Source organism: Neophocaena asiaeorientalis, unplaced genomic scaffold (genome assembly GCF_003031525.2).
Source record: "Neophocaena asiaeorientalis asiaeorientalis breed wild unplaced genomic scaffold, Neophocaena_asiaeorientalis_V1.1 scaffold345, whole genome shotgun sequence".
Taxonomy (NCBI): domain Eukaryota; kingdom Metazoa; phylum Chordata; class Mammalia; order Artiodactyla; family Phocoenidae; genus Neophocaena; species Neophocaena asiaeorientalis.
The window spans coordinates 1186008-1204587 of record NW_020175181.1 but is presented as its reverse complement, the minus strand read 5'-3'; the positions used below and the strand labels follow the sequence as shown (position 1 = coordinate 1204587).

The window sequence follows — 18580 nt, the reverse complement described above, 5'->3', positions numbered from 1 at the left end:
GAATGTCACACACAGATGCCCCTTGTTCCCCACCCCCACGTTAAAAAATAATCTCCTTTCTGGGGAGTGAGAGACAAACAGTGCCGCCCATAGAGTGGACAAGAGTGGTTTGGGAAACAAAAGGAGAAATTCCCAGGGACAGAACCGTTCAGGGAGGGAGGGATAGAAAAAGCTACGTGTGCCTGGCTGGGGTACAGAGCAGAGACTCAAGAGAGACACAGAAGTGTCTGAAAACAGCTATTTAAGACAAGGCAAATTGTTAGAGGAAGGGACAGAAGCGATAGCAGAGCTATTTCGGGAGCGAGGGAGCACGAGAATCTGCAGACTGTCTACAGTAAACGAGGAAGGGTCCAGAGGCATCGAGGGAAGGCCAGGACCAGGGTCAAGGCCAGGGCAGGCACGACTGCTGAGGGGATGAACTTCACAGTGGGTTTCAAGCCACTGCTAGGGGATGCACACAGCATGGACAGCCTGGAGAAGCAGCTCATCTGCCCCATCTGCCTGGAGATGTTCTCCAAACCGGTGGTGATCCTGCCCTGCCAGCACAACCTGTGCCGCAAGTGTGCCAATGACGTCTTCCAGGTGAGCCGGGGCAGGGGCAGGGCCGGGTAAAGCAGTGCAGACTCGTGGGAGACTTCTCATCAGGTCAGCGCTGAGATCCCAGGAGGTGATGGGAGATGGGTTCCATGAGGTGGGTGGTGGCTGTCCTGGCTGAAGTGCAGAAGAAGAGCCAGGGGTCCTAGCAGATCCCAAAGTAAGCATGAGTCAGCAGCTGCTCTGCAGGCTGGCAAGTACAGCCTGTGCATGGACAGCCGCTGGGATGCTGGTATCTAGAGAGGAAAGGAGACCCCCTTAGAAACCGGGAGGGAAGTGATCCTCCACCAGGCTGTGTGACAGTCTGTGCTAGACTCCGCATTCCAGTTTGGAGTTTGAGATTTCGAGAACAATATGGAAAATCTGGAGAAAATAGCAGTGAGATAATGAAACATGAAAAAATAAACTGTGAGAAAGGTCCATGGTGACAGTGAAACTATTTGTATTTAAAGCAAAGCTGAACGCATCCATCTCTGGGGGGGTGGGCAGAGTTAGACAGTGGGCAGGAGACTGGGAATCCTCCCAGCTGAAGTTCACACCTGTGTCCACCTCAGACTGGTCAGTAAAGGGACCTGCTGGTTAAAATGGATTGAGGTCACTTAAGCAGGGAAAAGGCAGAGAATAAATTGTACATCCCCAAAATGTAACCAGTCTTGGCTTATGTGTGGTCATGGAGCAAAGCATAGTTAATCAAGTTCACAGATATCATTTTAGCTCATGGTTTCAAAAATAAAAGCACATATCAGAATGGTTTATATAAATGGGTTTTCTTTCTTGCCTGTGCCCTGGTATAGGTTCTAGTAACCTGTAAAATGAACAAAGATCAGGGAGAGTGAGGGATAAAGGCATGTACACACACACACACACACACACACACACACACACACACCCTTGCAAATGAAGTAGAAACTCAGAATAGACCAGAGCTGGCTGGCTTAGTAGGCATGGCAGCGATAAGGGACATCGTGAGCACTTAGTCTTCATCTGTATCAGAAATTATGAGGAAATGTGTTGAACACAGTGATTTTCAACTTAACCAAGAAAATGTTTCCCTTTTAAGTTGTTTAGGGGCAGCATGTTTGGGGAAAATAATGGGCTGGCTAATTCAGGTCATTCCACAGCTACGCCCTGTGACCCCCCCTTTGCTGTCTGCCATCTTCACTGAACTCCATGGTCTCTCCTGCCATCTTCCCATCAAGGCTTGTTCCCATTTCCTGTTCCTCTACATGTCCAAACCTGCCATTATTTGGCTCCAGAGAACCTCGGAGCCAGTGATTTTCCCTCTCTGGGATCTGCTTATCCCAGGCACTAAGTCATGTACCAGAGGCTATGCCTTCCTTGCCCACTATCTTGGGTTTTCCCTCGGTCTTAGTAACACTGAACATCCTTCAGGCTGAAATGCCTAGGAGGGAATGACAAAAAGATTTTGCCATCCCTTCTCATGAATTTGTAGTGAAACGTCTTTTCATTAGAGCCTGAAATATGTGAAAGCAAAACAAAGTTTTGAGAGTGACGGTAACGTGTTCTGTAAAAAATTGGTCAGAATATTAAAGTGCATGGCACACAGTGTCATTGGGTAGAGGACCCAGGGACGGTCCTACATATGGAGGCTAGAAGCTGTTCCAGTCCCTCCTCTGTATCTAGACACACTGTTTTGGCTCCTTGAAGCTCTGGAATACTGATCTGGGCCCTGAGAGACCTGGGAATTGTTTGGTACAGAATATTCGGGAGAGAATATGATTCCCAGAGCTTTAGGATGGTTCTGTGCATCTGGACCACTGTGTATCCTTTAAAGTGCCGGGCACCCCTGGGCCCTCTAAGGAGAGAAGTTGAACAGCTCATTTCCTTGCTTCTTTATTTGGGGTGGCCTGGTGGGAGGCTGACCCAGTTCTTCAGCTGCACTATGTATACACATCTCAGTAGACCTCCCTCTGCAAGATGAGCATATTTAGTTTCTCACACATTGCCTCCACATTTTGACAACTCTAGGCATAATCAGATTGTCTGTTTTCTAAGTATGGGGACAAGAATAGGACTTGTGGTTTCTCTCTCTTAAAACTACTTAGGAAGAACACCCTTAGAACATTGCCTAGAAAGTTAATAGGACTTAGAAAAGTGATACCAGTATATTATACACCCCCCCACACACACTTTTTTTTTTTCAAACGCTATAGGAATTTATATCATGAAAAGTGAATCTTCACCTCAGGCCCTGTGTAATTCCCTTCTCCATTACCAACTTTCTTGGGTATCCTCCCATGGTCCGGTACACGTTTCTGTGTGTGTGTGTATACACACATGTTTAAACTAAATTCATCCTATACCTGCCTTTGTTCACTCTCTTGGCCATTGTTTCATATCCACACATTCTGATATGCACCTTCGTTTTGGGGACTTCCCCGGCGGTCCAGTGGTTAAGGCTCTGCACTTCCACTGCAGGGGGCACGGGTTCGACCCCCTGGTCAGGGAGCTAAGATCCTGCAGGCCTTGCGGCACAGCCAAAAAAAAAAACCAAAGTTAATGCACCTTCCTTTTTCGTGGCTATATAGTGGTCCATTGTTGTAGCTGGGCCACAGTCTGTGTAATCTGCACTCTGAAACATTTAGATGATGCTCAGTGTTCTGCTGTTCTAAAAACTGCTGTGATGGGCAACAGACAAGAATTTGGAGGGATTATGATCTTATAACAGCAGGTTAACAAAAGAGCCAGGAAGCAAAATTTTAAAAGTTAAAATACTTCATTGAGGTAATTCCCTGGCAGTCCAGTGGTTAGGACTCCGAGCTCTCACTGCTGAGGGCCCAGGTTCAATCCCTGGTCGGGGAGCTAAGATCCCGCACGCCACACAACACGGCCAAAAAAGAAAAAAAAATTTTTTTTTCATTGAAAATGTTGAACCGTATTAAGGGTTTGGGAGGAAATCATCCATAATTCCCACCTCCTCCAACACAATTATTTTCATGTTTGCATATGACTTTCAAGTGCTTGTCTCATACATATTTTTACTTGGTTGCCATCACAATTTAAGTAGTTTTCTTCAGAGCTGTGATACAGCTCGCTCTCTCTCTCTTTCTCTCTCTGAATTTAAACAGAATAAAACACCAAAACACCACATTAACCCCCTCTAATTTCTCTCTCTCTCTTTCCCTGCACTTGCACCCACTCAGCTACCAAGCATTTTGACTAGAGGAAAGCTGTCGGTGTGGGAATTTGACACAAACATCTTCCCATGTTTCTGAATTTGTAAACTCTATTCACTCCTAAACTACTTTAAAACAGCCTTCGGTTTATTTTTATACCTGCCCCCACTTCACTGTGGGCACTTGTTTATGAGCTGCAACCTGCTGTAATTTAACAGGCAACCAGAAGGGCTTGTAAGAAGGTTGATCAGAAACAGCTTTTCTGGACGGTGTCCATGTAGGGAGAAATTTACAGAGATGGGAATAGCAAGAAAGGGGCCTCCTTCTCTCATCAAGGCAGTCTGGGAAGGAGATGACCTCTTTTACTTCATCCCCGAATTCCACTTCTTTACTGGCTAATTGTTAGGACCTGCTGTCATCAAGTATAGGCCAGCTGGTGAAAACCCTACACAGCCTGTCTCCTCGGCCACTTCCACCTGCTACTGAGGGCACCAAGACATCCCCTCCCCAGCCCAGCCTTGGGCAGGTCTCCTTTTTGAGAAGTTGGTTCACTGAAATTTTGTGAATTGTGTTAACCTTGTAGCAGGCTTAGGATCTTCCTTTAGGGAAGAAACGGTTGAGTGGGAAACAAAATCATAGAGACTCAGCATTCCTGGGCTCAAGTCCCACCAGCTTCTTCCTTAATTTGTCATGTGATGTAAAGCAGGTTATTTCACCTCTTCAAGCCTGTTTACACATGTATGGACGAAACAGAGGTTTTATTTTATTTTTTTGGTTTTTTGGCCTCGAGGCATATGGGATCTTAGCTCCCTGACCAGGAATCGAACCCACGCCCCCTGCATTGGAAGGCAAAGGCTTAACCACTGGACCGCCAGGGAAGTCCCCGAAGCGGAGGTTTTAAACTGATCTTTAACATCCTTGTAATTCTAACAATCTGATTTCACAGATTCAAGAAATGTCATTATGGATTTCCATTTTTTCAGGACTTTGCATTCTGTTACTAGCGTCCTACCTTGTCTCACTCTTCTGCTTACCAGCCCTCCTTTCAGCCAGCCTCCGTTCACAAACCCCTGTGCCACACTCATTGCTAGCTTCTGTCGGGCAGAGCTAGCTCACCACCCAAAACCCCTTCTCCACCCACAGCTCAGCTTTTGCCGCCAACGCCTGTATTCTTCTAAAGCTCAGAGGAAGAGGGCCAAGGTCACCAGACCAAATGTCTGGTCTTCTGCCACCATTTTCCCAGTTTCTCCAGTGTATTCTGAGGGTCTGGCCCAGAGGATTTGCATGGTCCACTATTCATCATTGGACAGGCCAATAGTTTAGGGGAGGTAGCCTTCAACAACCCCCCTTCCATCCTGGGCCAGTATCCCCAATCAGCATCACTCTGGATAGCAGGAAAGTAGGAAAACATTCTGAGATAAAAATAGATTTGATAGAGAAACTGCGTTCACAGAGCATCTTTCTAGATGGAACATTTCTATTGGATGCCGTGGACCATTACAAAAGAAATAGAAGCCACCATATAGCTCTTATGCCACACAAAACCCCTGATCGTGGCCTAGAATTCCATGTATTTATTCCATTCCATTTTATCCTTCACAGTGAAGAAAGAACAGTTATTTCATGTCCTGTGGTTCTCTGTGGTCATATATTTTTAAGGTCTAGATTAGGATTTTTAATAACCATTTGTACAGTGCTTTATAATTTATAGAGTACCTTCACATGTGTGATTCCATTTGAGTTAGAATCAATGTTATTTCCATTTTACAGGGGAGAACACAGGAAACAGGTTACAGTCACACAAACAAAGGGACAGAGTAGGGACGTAAATCTAGGTGTTCTGTTTCCTAGAGTGATGGAATTTTCTCTACACATCACATTATTGGCCTGTGAAATTTTACTTTATGGGGCTGGCTCCCTTGTGTAAATGTAAGATTTAAGCAAAGTTATTTCTTAGTCTTGAAAGAGAAAGATAAGCAGAAGCAGAAGATAGCTTATGCTAACTGGATATTGGTCAGCTGAGAGATCTTTAGCCCAAGGTGGAGACTGTCAGCTATGGAGACGTATTAAGGAAGTTGCCATGCGCACCTCAGAGTGTAAAGTTCCTATTTGTGATGAGACCATCTGGGGACTCACGATCAGGGCAGGAAGTAATCTCTTTTTGTGCTATAGATCCCTTTTTAGTTTGTGAAGCCTATGGATCCTAAGGACAATGTATGTGTGTGTTTTTTTAAGAACAGGGTTTTTAAGTGCATAAATTATACATGATTATAAAGAAAACCAATTGCATTAGAACACAGCATGCAGTCTCAGTAGGGGTGATATGCTCCAACTATATCTGTGGTATTAAAAAAAAATTATTGCAATTTTACATTCTATTTATTTTCTGCTCTTATGTAAAACTTTATTCCCCAGCTCTGTTGAGGTATAATTGACAAAATTATATATATTTAAGGGATACAACATGATAATGTGATATATCTATACATTGTAAAATGACTACCACAATCAAGGTAGTTAACACATTCATCACAGTTTCCATTTTTGTGTGTGAGGGGTCTAGACTCTCTCAGCAGATGCCAAGTACACAATATAGTGTCATTAGCCACAGTCACCATGCTGTACATCACCTCCCGGGAACTTCATTTTATAAGTGCAAGTTTGTGCCCTTTGACCAACAGCTACCCATTTCCCCACCACAAGCCTCTGGCAACTGACTTTCTAATCTCTGCTTCTATGAGTTTGACATTTTTAAGATTTGTGGTGTTAAAATTTAATTGCGGGGGATAGCAATTGGGGGGGAAATGTCTTAAAATGCTCTTAGAAGAGGCAGGAGTGAAAAAAAGCTTGAGAAACGCTGGAATATAATTACCAAAATAATTAGAACACGTTTTTTGATAGAGTAATATATGTGCTTCTCGATAAACCGTTAAATAATGAGATGGGGGACTTCCCTGGCGGGCCAGTGGTTAGGACTCTGCGCTTCCACTGCACGGGGCACGGGCTCGATCCCTGGTCAGGGAACTAAGATCCCACATGCCTCGCGGTGCAGCCAAAAAAAAAAAAAGAAAAGAGAGAGAGAGAAGGAACAGTGGGCCTAATAACTACTATAGTTTAGAAGTAGTGATAAGCATAAATTGTTTTTGGAGATTTGATCAACAACTGTGATCAATAATGTGATATGAAAATACCCGTTGGTGACAAAGTCACAGGTACTGCTAAACCTACGTGGTTTGTTGCCTACCTTCATAATTGAAGAAAGCGCTCAAGTTCTGCTCGGCACGTTAGTGAAAATGAAGATGTAATTGTTTTCCCATCGAGGCTCACAGACTCCTTAAGTTGTAGTCATGGATCTTTTGGGGGCTGTGGCCCCCAGGTTAAGTTCTCCAGCATTTATTCCCCAGCTCTGTTGAGGTATAATTGACAAAATTATATAGCATACAGCTTCCGGTGTCTTCCCAAGCATCCAGGCTTGAAATGCCTGAATTGTCTTACTCCCTCCTTTCCCCACAGCCCACCCACAGCCAAGTTGACTGGCCAGATTCCACCTCTGGCATCCCTAGTCTTTGCAGGATTACTGCCACTATCTGAGGGCAAGCCTGTGACCTGCACTGACTATGGCTCTTGCTTCTGATCTGTGCCTTTAGATCAGAAGCAAAAGCCATAGTCTCCTCTCCCATGTATCCAAATCATCTCTGTTAGATTAATATTCTCTCTAATTTTCTCTTGCAGTTTAGAAACCTTGCCTATAAAGTTAAGTTTAGATCTTTACCCTTGGATTCAAAGCCCTCCATGTTTTTACCACAATTATTTTTAAAAAGCCCTTCTTGAGGGCTTCCCTGGTGGCGCAGTGGTTAAGAATCCGCCTGCCAATGCAGGGGACATGGGTGAGAGCCCTGGTCCAGGAAGATCCCACATGCCGCGGAGCAACTAAGCCCGTGCGCCACAACTACTGAGCCTGCGCTCTAGAGCCCACGAGCCACAACTACTGAGCCCACGTGCCACAACTGCTGAGCCCACTGCCACAACTGCTGAAGCTCACATGCCTACAGCCCGTGCTCCGCAACAAAAGAAGACACCGCAACAGAGTAGCCCCTGCTCGCCATAACTAGAGAAAGCCCGCGTGCAGCAACGAAGACCCAACGCAGCCAAAAGAAAAAAAAAAAAGCCCTTCTTGGTAAAAACCTACCTTTCTAGCTCCTCCCCCACCCCGCAACCCACGCCCGTCTCAGGACTCCTCGGTCTGTAACCTAAACTCCTATAGTATCTCTGGTCTCCTGAAACTCTTTCCTAACGACCATCTCCTGCTTCCTGTCTACCCTGTCTTCAAATGGTATCTTCTTAAACACCTCCTCCCTCGCACTAACATAGTTCCTTACGGTCTCCTAAATAGCATTTTCACTTGTTAACTCGTCTGGCACTCTAGCGCCCCCTTTTCATTCACGGCAGGATTGAGCATTGCACTTTATTAAAGTAAAGGTTTTTTTTCTTCCTCGAAACCCAAAGTCCTTGTACAAAATTTGGAAATTATATTAAAAAAAAAAAAAAAGGAATCACCCACAATTCTATCACTCAATGGAAATGATTGCCAAAATGTTTAATTTTTAGTTTGTGTATTTTATAAAGTAATTTCATGGTCTATACAAAGATATTTGGTAAATGTAGATGACTACAAAGAAGAAATTTTAAAATCCTGTAAATCCCATCACCCACTTCAAAATTGGGATCCTACTGTCTATATAGACTTATATCCTGCTTTCTTCATGGGTCTCTCCCCATGTTAAGAACTGTTAAAGATAGTTGCATAATAATTCCTCTATAACTCATTTAATATTTACTATTAAATAACCAGCATGTTAACTATCTGAAAAAGCAATTTTACTGTTCATTCTGGTTACAAAAATAATACAGGTGTATTACATAAAATTTAAACTTCACAGATAATACAAATTGTAGAATGTATAAATCCATCTAAATACACTAGGGCTGTTTCAGAGGAGATGGGATTTCAGGAAGTGCTGGCATCAGGCAGGAAGAGGGCAATCCAGGGACAGCTAGGGACTGGCAAAAACAAGTGAGATACCGGATCACAGGAGCCAAAAGGTTAAACAGAGTGGGATATGGTGGCCTGCAAGTTGTGAGAGGAGAAGGTTGTTATGAAAACCAACAACTCCCTTCCCCCACACTGGTCAGTATTCTTACCATAAATATATCCATTAAGGCTCCTTGCTCAGAAAACATCAGCCTTTGAAAGGAGCTAGTGCTAAGTACAAATCCTCTTTTTAGATCTGAGGAAATTTGAGCCCTAAGAGAAATTATTTTCCCAAGGTCATAAATGGCAAATCCCAAACCAGATCTTCAGATCAGTTACTTTCCCTACATCATCCTGCATTAAATGCCCTCTGTTAAAATATAGAGATGTTGCCAAGAATGGGTAACAATTTTATCTACATATCCAGTACAGGTGACTTTCTCAAGGTAGCCACCTAGCATTTGCAAAAGGTTTGGGACACAAGACACACAAATTTTGATAAGGGGAGTCAGAAAAGGGTTAGAGCAAACATCCCAAACTTCATTCTCATTTCACCTTCCTGGTGTTTGCCAAAGCTGTGTACCACCTATGCTATGCTTGAGTATTTCTATTTAAAAGAACTCACATTTTAAAAACTTTTTATTTTACAATATATTGGAGTATAGTTGATTAACAATGTTGTGGAAAAGAACTCTTTTTTTAAATAAATTTATTTTTGGCTGCGTTGGGTCTTCATTGCTTCACACGGGCTTTCTCTAGTTGCGGCGAGCAGGGGCTACTCTTCGTTGCGGTGCACGGGCTTTTCATTGGGGTGGCTTCTCGTTGCAGAGCACGGGCTCTAGGCACGCGGGCTTCAGTAGCTGTGGCACGTGGGCTCAGTAGTTGTGGCTCGCAGGCTCTAGAGTGCAGGATCAGTAGTTGTGGCACACGGGCTTAGCTGTTCCACGGCATGTCGGATCTTCCCAGACCAGGGCTCGAACCTGTGTCCCCTGCATTGGCAGGTGGATTCTTAGCCACTGCGCCACCAGGGAAGTCCGGGAACTTCTTTAGAATAATAAGAAGTTAACACTTTAGCCCATCATAAAGCTAGAACGGATTAGCTTGAGATTATTCAAGGCTATGTTTATGCATCTGTCCTCAGTAACTGGAATTGTACGAATATTGTTGAGTTTAGTTTAAAGACTGGGTTAAAGTGTGAGATCACTGGGCTTTTGTTTGCTTAATACAATAATCTTTCAGTATTTAGAATCCAAGTGAGCAAGATGGTGTTAGGAGAGCTCTAAGCCTGCAGACTTACTCCTGGAAGGATCTTACTTCTCTTTGATTTGCTGGTGGCAAGCATAAAAAGGTGCTCAGTAAATGTCTGAATGGGAGGAAAGGGGGCGTGTTCTAAAGTCTTGACCCAGAGCGAAAACAAACTGCTAAGTAGCCTCTCCTAACCTCCCTCTCTCACTGCACTCTTCCTCTATACTCATTATTTAACAGTCAACACATGTTTAGAGGGCCTATTATGTGTCAAGCACTGTGCTGTGGGCTTTCCAGACATTACTGAATTAACCCTCAAGAATTTCTCGTAGGTGGCGCAGTGGTTGAGAGTTCGCTTACCGATGCAGGGGACACGGGTTTGTGCCCCGGTCCGGGAAGATCCCACATGCCGCGGAGCGGCTGGGCCCGTGAGCCATGGCCGCCGAGCCTGCACGTCTGGAGCCTGTGCTCCGCAACGGGAGAGGCCACAACAGTAAGAGCCCCGTGTACCGCAAAAAAAAAAACCACGTGATTTTTCATGGATTTTGTCATTTAGAATGATAAATATTTCAGCTTTAAAAGTGAGTTCTGGGACTTCCCTGGTGGCGCAGTGGTTAAGAATCCGTCTGCCAATGCAGGGGACACAGGTTCGAGCCCTGGTCTGGGAAGATCCCACGTGCCGTGGAGCAACGAAGCCAGTGCGCCACAACTACTGAGCCTGCGCTCTAGAGCCCGTGTGCCACAACTACTGACCCCGTGAGCCACAACTACTGAGCACGTGTGCCAAAACTACTGAAGGCCGCGTGCCTGTAGCCTGTGCTCCACAGCAAGAGAAGCCACCGCAATGAGAAGCCCGCGCACCGCAAGGAAGTGTAGCCCCTGCTCGCCGCAACTAGAGAAAGCCTGTGCACAGCAATGGAGACCCAACGCAGCCCAAAATAAATAAATAAAAAATTTTTTAAAATCCCCCCCAAATGTAATATTTATTTATTTATTTATTTATTTATTTATTTTGGTATGTGGGCCTCTCACTGTTGTGGCCTCTCCCGTTGCGGAGCACAGGCTCTGGACGCGCAGGCTCAGTGGTCATGGCTCACTGGCCCAGCCGCTCCGCGGCATGTGGGATCTTCCCGGACCGGAGCATGAACCCATGTTCCCTGCATCGGCAGGTGGACTCTCAACCACTGCGCCACCAGGGAAGCCCCAAATGCAATGTTTATGATGTGCCTGTCACTCTCCCCAAGATAAGTCACCCAATTCACAGTGGGGCCACATTTCCTGCCTTGCCTACATCTCTTGCTACCAAAGGATCAAATAAGACTCTGGACTTGGATGCCCTCTATGTGCTGTAGGTGCTGCTGCACACGCATTAGGGTCCTGGTTGATGTAGAGCAGAAGGATTTGGAGAATTTTATGGAACCCAATTGCAGGAAATACATCTGAACATACAAAGTCACAGGTGACTGCTCTCTCCATTACTCTCTAGGAGTTCATGGTGTTCCAGCCAATTAGGATTAGGTTCGGCTGTAAAAGACAGAAAACCAAAAATAACAATGGCTTCAAGTAGGTAAAACTTTGTTTTTTCTCTCCAGTGAAAGTATGGGTAGGTAGTCCAGGACTGTCTCATAAGAGACTCACTCCTTTTATCTTGTTGCCATTCTTGACATGTGGCTACTTCATGGCTCAAGGTGGCTGCTTCAACCTACGCCAGTCCATATATTTTTTTAAAATTTATTTACTTTATTTATTTATTTTTAGCTGCGTTGGGTCTTCGTTGCTGTGTGCAGGCTTTCTCTAGTTGCGGTGAGCGGGGGCTACTCTTCGTTGCGGTGCACGGGCTTCTCATTGCGGTGGCTTCTCTTGTGAAGCACAGGCTCTAGGCACACAGGTTTCAGTTGTTGTGACACATGGGCTTCAGTAGTTGTGGCTCGCAGGCTCTAGAGCGCAGGCTCAGTCATTGTGGCACACGGGCTTAGTTGCTCCGCGGCATGTGGGATCTTCCAGGCCAGGGATCAAACCCGTGTCCCCTGCATTGGCAGGCGGATTCTTAACCCCTGCGCCACCAGGGAAGTCCTGCCAGTCCACCTTCAATCCAGCCAGCAGGAAGGAGAGAAGAGGAGGAGTAGGGCATGCCCTTCCCATTAAAGATACTTCCTAGAAATTGCACAAAACATTTCTATTTATATACCATTGGCCAGAACGCAGTCACCTGGTCACACCCAACTGGAAGGGAGGCTTGGTCACATGGTCTTTTTTCCATGTGTCTTGCTAAAAACTCAGAGCCTCTATTATTGAAGAAGAAGGGGTGAATATCAAGCAACAATAAGCAGTATTTACAAGTCTTTCATCTCTGCTGCTCTCCCCAGATTGACTTTCTCTTCCTTGCAGACCAGCCTTCTCTGTTCACAGTGTCTGACCCCTCACACTGTCCACTTGCACAGATTTTGGGGTGGCCACAATGTCAGCTTTTAGCCCAACTTCACAAGTCTTTTTTCAGTTCAAAAGCTGCACATGGTCTAGTCACCTCAGCCTCTGTGACTCGATTCCAAGTTCCTAGAGAGAAAATTTGATTGGTCCTGTTGGGTCAGGTGATCACCTCCTCAACTCTGAGCCAAGCATCGGTGGCCTGGGTCATGGCAGGGCTCTCCCTTTTAGGATGGGATGGAGCAAGTTCCCTAAGAGGTGTAAGCGGGAGGAAGTGGTGAGCAGCTCTGGTAAACCCTTCTTCTGAGCTTCCTCCTGTCATAACACGCAGCCCATTGGATGTGGTCGTCAGTTTGCTCTCCCTGATGGTAATGTGTTGTACCTGTTCATGTTTCATCCCCAGAGCCTAGCAATTACCTGACACACTCAATGTTTACGGTAGAATGAATAATCCAGTCTTGTCCTTAATTGTACAGAGGTTGAATGTTTGCCCAAATAGGCGTAGTAGGGCAGTGTCGGGGCAGCACAAGAACCCAGGACTACTGATTCCCAGTCCCTGGAGTGATTTTCCCGAATTACCCAGCTCAATATGTCTGCCCCATTGTTCAGCACTTGTCTCCGTGCCCCTGACCGTGGCTGCAGAGAACGTCCCCCAGATGTGGCCTGTGAGAACCCCAGGCTGGAGGACTGCAACACTCAGAGTCCATTTCCTACTTTGGTCTTCCTGCTGAGGTCAATGTCTCCCCACAGCTCCAAGCTGGGCCCCTTTGAGGAGAGCTTGCCCTACCTAGGCTTGATCAAGCTAGGCTCTGGATGTAGGGACAGTCAAGGAGGTGGGCTGAGTAACAAGGCAAAGGTGGGAAAGTCTCCATGGCCACCCACCAGGAGCTGCTCTCAGAGGAGCGCGCAGCCATAGAAAAGAGCTGATGCTTCCTCTTCACCACTCTCCTACTCCCCAGTCCCCGTGATATCCCCCCTGCCTCCTCCCAGTTCCCCCATGACTCACTGTGCCTTTCTCTCATGCTCCCCGTCCCCACAGGCCTCAAACCCGCTGTGGCAATCCCGGGGTTCCACCACTGTGTCTTCAGGAGGCCGTTTCCGCTGCCCGTCTTGCAGGCATGAGGTTGTCCTGGACCGACATGGTGTCTACGGCCTGCAGCGGAACCTGCTAGTGGAGAACATTATCGACATTTACAAGCAGGAGTCCTCCCGGTGAGCTGTTAGGTTCTCTTGTTTCTCTAAAGTGCAGGGCCTGGGACACAGGCAGGGAACCCATCAGGGCCAGAAGAGAGGAGCTGAAACGATCAACCTGCCTCTTCAGTTTAGTGATGAGAGGACTGGACCTGAGAAGAGGAGGGACTTGCCCCCAGCTCGTCAGGTCACCCAGCTCAGGCAGCCTCTGATTCCTGGTTAGTGCTTCCCCCTCTTCACCTGGGAAGGGGCTGGCCATCCACCAGCAAGGTCCTTGCCAACCCTCCATGACGTCCCGCCCCACGGGACTTCCCTGCCCTGGAATAGAAACTACTCTTGGATCTAGGTCTCCACTGTGCCATAGCTCTATTCCTCAAAGGAAGAGCCCCGTGGAAGTCACTCGCCTGCCCAGCCACAGCACCAGCTGCAGGGGCAGAGAAGGTGGCGCTGAGTGGTGGAGGCTGAAGAGAAGGTGTTCATGGAGCCTCACACTCTTGCCCCCCACCCAGCCTGGCCCCTGACCCTCCTGCCACCCTGCCCGCTACCCTCCAGGCCGCTGCATTCCAAGGCTGAGCAGCACCTCATGTGCGAGGAGCACGAAGATGAGAAGATCAATATCTACTGCCTGAGCTGTGAAGTGCCCACCTGCTCTCTCTGCAAGGTCTTCGGCGCCCACAAGGACTGTGAGGTGGCCCCACTGCCCACCATTTACAAACGCCAGAAGGTATCAAGCAGCAGAGGGAGCAGGCATGTGGGGGTGGGGACATAGGACAGGGTCTCAAACTATAGCCTCTTAGTCCACTTGGTTTCAAAGGCAGGCAGATCAGGGCTGAGGTCCCAAGTCTATGCGTGACTCAGTGTGTGACCTTGGGTAAGTCACTTGTCCTCTCTGGCCCTCATGTTCCTCACTTGTAAAATGGGGATGAAAATGCTTACCCCTGAGATCTGTAAGGATAAAATGAGAAATGGATGCAGTATGGTGGACTCTCAAGGCCATCTCACTGTCACACATCTAGATTCTACATAAAACATAATTTAAAAGTTAAATTGGTAGACACGTAGGAAGTAAAGGAAAGCTCCAAGTGCCGGTGAGGTGGGGAGAGGAGGAGGGGAAGTGGGATGAGAACAGAACCCTGAGTGATAAGCACGGAAAAGGCAGGATTTCCCACAGGGCAAATTATTACTGAACTAGAGAGATGAGATTATGCCTCCAAACTCCTAAAAGGTGGGGGGCCTGCAGTGAGGACCCCCAAGGATCCCAGCTTAAACTGGAATCCCAGGAATCCCTAAAGTGGTCAGTTGTGCCACCTGGCTTTTGACAAAAGCAAATGCAAATTCTGCCTGGAGGAAAAACCCTCAATTTAGGCCTTGGGTTTTTCTTAGATTAAGAACAACAAAAGATTATCTCATGATTGAAGATACACAAAGAAATTCAGATACTGGAATTACTGAAGAATGAAAAGTCACTTTGCATAAAATACTTTAAAATGGAATTTAAAAATAAGCAATAGGGACTTCCCTGCTGGTCCAGTGGTTAAGAATCTGCCTTCCAATGCAGGGACCAGGGTTTGATCCCTGGTCAGGGAACTAGGATCCTACATGCTGTGGGGCAACTAAGCCTGCACACCACAATGAAGAGCCCGTGTGCTGCAACAAAGACCCTGCATGCCACAAGTAAGGCCCAATGCAGCCAAAAATAAATAAATAAATAAATATTTTTAAAAAGCAATAATAGACTATCAAAAATGCAGATTTGACAAAGAACCAAATAGAGCTTTTAGAAACGAAAATATAATTGTTGACATAAAACATTCAAAGGATGAATTAAATGACAGATTTCTCTCAGGAAGAGAGGACTGGGGAATTCCCTGGCAGTCCAGTGGTTAGGACTCCACAATTTCACTGTTGAGGGCCCGCGTTCAATCCCTGTTCAGGGAACTAAGATCCCACAAGCCACGGGGCATGGCAAAAAAAATTTTTTTTAATTAAAAAAAAAAAGATGGGTAAGAGGGGACTGAAAAAACAACTTAGAATACAGCACTGGGAGATGAGGAGGTTGAGAATGAGAAGGTCTAACATATATCTAATCAGAGTCACAGAACGAGAGAATAAAGAGAATGGAAAAGAGGCAATATTGTCCTAATGGCTAATCATGAAGAATTTTTCAAAATTGATGGAAGACATGAATCTACAGATAAGGCATCTAGGCCAGTGCCTGGCATTTGGTGGATATTTGGTGAATGTCTCTTCCTTTCTCATTTGGTGGTGGAGGGCTTCCTCTCTCCACCTCCTTCCAGAATCCATAGAGTGTGCTTCCACACTTCTTGAGCGGCTCCAAACTCTCTAGATCTGTCAGAGCTGCCCTGAAGATGCCCTAATGGTGGAGTGGAGGGGGCAGTCCTTTCCTGGGCAGCCTGGCCAGGGTGGGAGGGGCACAGCTCTTGACTAGGTCCTCCAGCCCTAAGTGCTGGCCTGTGTGTGTGTGGCAGAGTGAGCTCAGTGATGGCATCTCAATGCTGGTGGCAGGCAACGACCGTGTGCAAGCAGTGATCACACAGATGGAGGAGGTGTGCCAGACCATTGAGGTGAGACTGGGATGGGAGGGAGGGAAAGTTTCTGGACTCCTGGAGGTGGATCACAAGTAGTGGGATGTGCTTACCAGGCTGTTGGTTTGAATCCCAGCTCTGTCCCTGACTAGCTCTGTGACTTTGGTCCAGTAACTTAACTTCTCTGTGTTCAGTTTTTCTTGTTTTTAACTATATAAAACAGTGATGAGAGAATGATATGTTAGCTACCTCATTGGATCTTTTTGAGAATTAAATGAGATAATACAAGTAATATAGACAGCACTCATGAAGCTTCTTTAAAATATAGTGTTATCTGCTGAGAGAGTAGATCTTCAAAGTTCTCATCACAGGAAAAGAAAATTGTAATCTGTGTATGGTGCTGGATGTTAACTAGACATATTGTGGTGATCATTTCAAAATATATACAAATATTGAATCATCATGTTGTATACCTGAAGCTAATATAATGTTATATGTCAAGTAAACCTTAACAAAATATATATCATTATTATTACTGAAAAGATCTGGGAATCAGCAGCCCTTGGCTGGAGTTCTGTCTCTGCCACTAATTTGTGGTGTAATCGACAGGTTACTTTTCTTCTTGGCTGTCTGTGACTTCAGTTAATTCGGGAGTGGGACAAGTAGCCCCGTGCTCTCCCGGTTACGAGGTCTCATCCTTGCTTCCGGTCTTTCAGGACAACAGCCGGAGGCAGAAGCAGTTGCTAAACCAGAGGTTTGAGGCCCTGTGCGCAGTTCTGGAGGAGCGTAAGGGTGAGCTGCTGCAGGCGCTGGCCCTGAAGCAGGAGGAGAAGCTGCAGCGCGTCAGGGGCCTCATCCGCCAGTACGGAGACCACCTGGAGGCCTCCTCTAAGCTGGTGGAGTCCGCCATCCAGTCCATGGAGGAACCGCAGATGGCGCTCTACCTGCAGGTGGGCTTTGGGGGATGGTGTCAGGCTGCCTAGTGGCTGCAGTGGGGGCCTTGGCACAGGGAGATGGTGTTCAAGTCCTATCTCTGGCACCTACTTGCCCCACGGCCTTGGGCAAATCACCCCCTCTGAGTCCATTATTTCCTTAACGAATTGGGACGCGCATCCCCACCGACCCCGCAGGACTGTGTTGGGCATCAGAAATGGGACTTTGCCAGAGATTGGCACAATGCTTACTCTCACCCTCTTTTCTTCCCTGCAGCAGGCCAAGGAGCTGATCAATAAGTGAGTAGGTGGAGTGGGAAGGTAAAGGAAGGGGCCGCGGGGGCTCCGCTCCCACCGGGAGGGGGTGAGGGTGCTGGGTGCTTCCAAATGAGCCGCTGCCGCTGCGGTTGCCGCAGGGTCGGGACAATGTCAAAGGTGGAGCTGGGTGGACGGCCGGAGCCGGGCTATGAAAGCATGGAGCAATTCACCGTGAGCGTGGAGCATGTGGCCGAAATGCTGAGGACCATCGACTTCCAGCCAGGTGAGGGAGCGAGGATGGGAGGGGGCGGCGGGCCGCTAGGACTAAGCGTCCAGACCCTCCAGGTTGGGGGTCGGGGGACAGGTGCAAGACGGCCAGAGAATCGGGGACTCCAGCTCACCCAGCCTTCCTTCCGCGCAGGCGCTTCTGGGGAGGAAGAGGATGAGGAGGTAGCGTTGGACGGGGAAGAGGGCAGCGCAGGGCCAGAGGAAGAGCGGCTGGAGGGGCCGGAAGGTGAGTGTGGGCATTGGCGGGGTCGGCCTGGTACCGCCCCTCCCCCGGCGATCTCCCTCTCTGCTGCAAAAAGGATCGCTTGGGGCCCCTACTCCCAACCTCAACCAGGAGGGGTGCGCCCCCTAGCGCGCGTGCTGAAGTACAACTTTCTTTCCCACCATCCATTCCTCTGGGGGTTTGGAAGTCCGAGTTGGGTGGGGAAGTGGAGGAGAAACCCTCCTGGCTGGGGAAAAGGAGTGAGCTGGGCTTCGGAGTTGCCTTGTCTCTTTGGAGCGCCCGCCCACCGAGCTTTCTTTCCCGGGGACAGGCCTGCACTGACTCGCCCCTGTTGGGGAGGCTGCGCACCGGCGGCCTGGCGCTCGGGTGGTGAAGGACCTGAGCAGGGACCACCCGCCACCCAGCTCGGAGCGCCGCCGCGGGGGAGGGGCTCAATAAAGGGCTAATGCATCCCGACCCGTAGCTCCTTTCACTGCTCACTCTCTCAGCCTCGGCTTCGGCGACGATCGCATCACCATCCATCCCAACCTTCTCCTAATCTGGGACCATTTCGGGGGCGGAAGTGGAATGAACCCCTGTTGGGCACCTCCTCGATATCAGGCACGGATTCGCAAGCCCAGTGCCAAGAGGGTCGGTGGTGGTGCGGCGGCACCGGGGCTTGAGTTCCTGGGAGACTTGGGGACGATGGGGACCGCAGGACCCTGGCTGAA

The 18580-nt window shown here is 47.6% G+C and overlaps 1 protein-coding gene across 1 annotated transcript; it reads left to right on the top strand.

Annotated features, from left to right (window-relative positions):
- Nucleotides 1-414: 414 nt before the first annotated feature.
- On the top strand, nucleotides 415-18253 carry TRIM54 (tripartite motif containing 54). Its single transcript, XM_024764515.1, has 9 exons — nucleotides 415-582; nucleotides 13472-13644; nucleotides 14176-14347; nucleotides 16113-16208; nucleotides 16886-17119; nucleotides 17379-17401; nucleotides 17518-17642; nucleotides 17781-17873; nucleotides 18181-18253. The coding sequence occupies exons 1-9, from the start codon at nucleotides 415-417 to the stop codon at nucleotides 18189-18191; spliced, it is 1095 nt and encodes a 364-aa protein (XP_024620283.1). The 3' UTR covers nucleotides 18192-18253.
- Nucleotides 18254-18580: the final 327 nt, after the last annotated feature.

Bases quoted from the DNA above. Each gene is read 5' to 3' on its own strand.
- TRIM54 (XM_024764515.1), top strand. From the start codon at position 415: ATGAACTTCACAGTGGGTTTCAAGCCACTGCTAGGGGATGCACACAGC. The intron at 13,645-14,175 runs GTGAGCTGTTAG...GCTACCCTCCAG, and splicing joins TACAAGCAGGAGTCCTCCCG to GCCGCTGCATTCCAAGGCTG. The intron at 14,348-16,112 runs GTATCAAGCAGC...TGTGTGTGGCAG, and splicing joins CCATTTACAAACGCCAGAAG to AGTGAGCTCAGTGATGGCAT.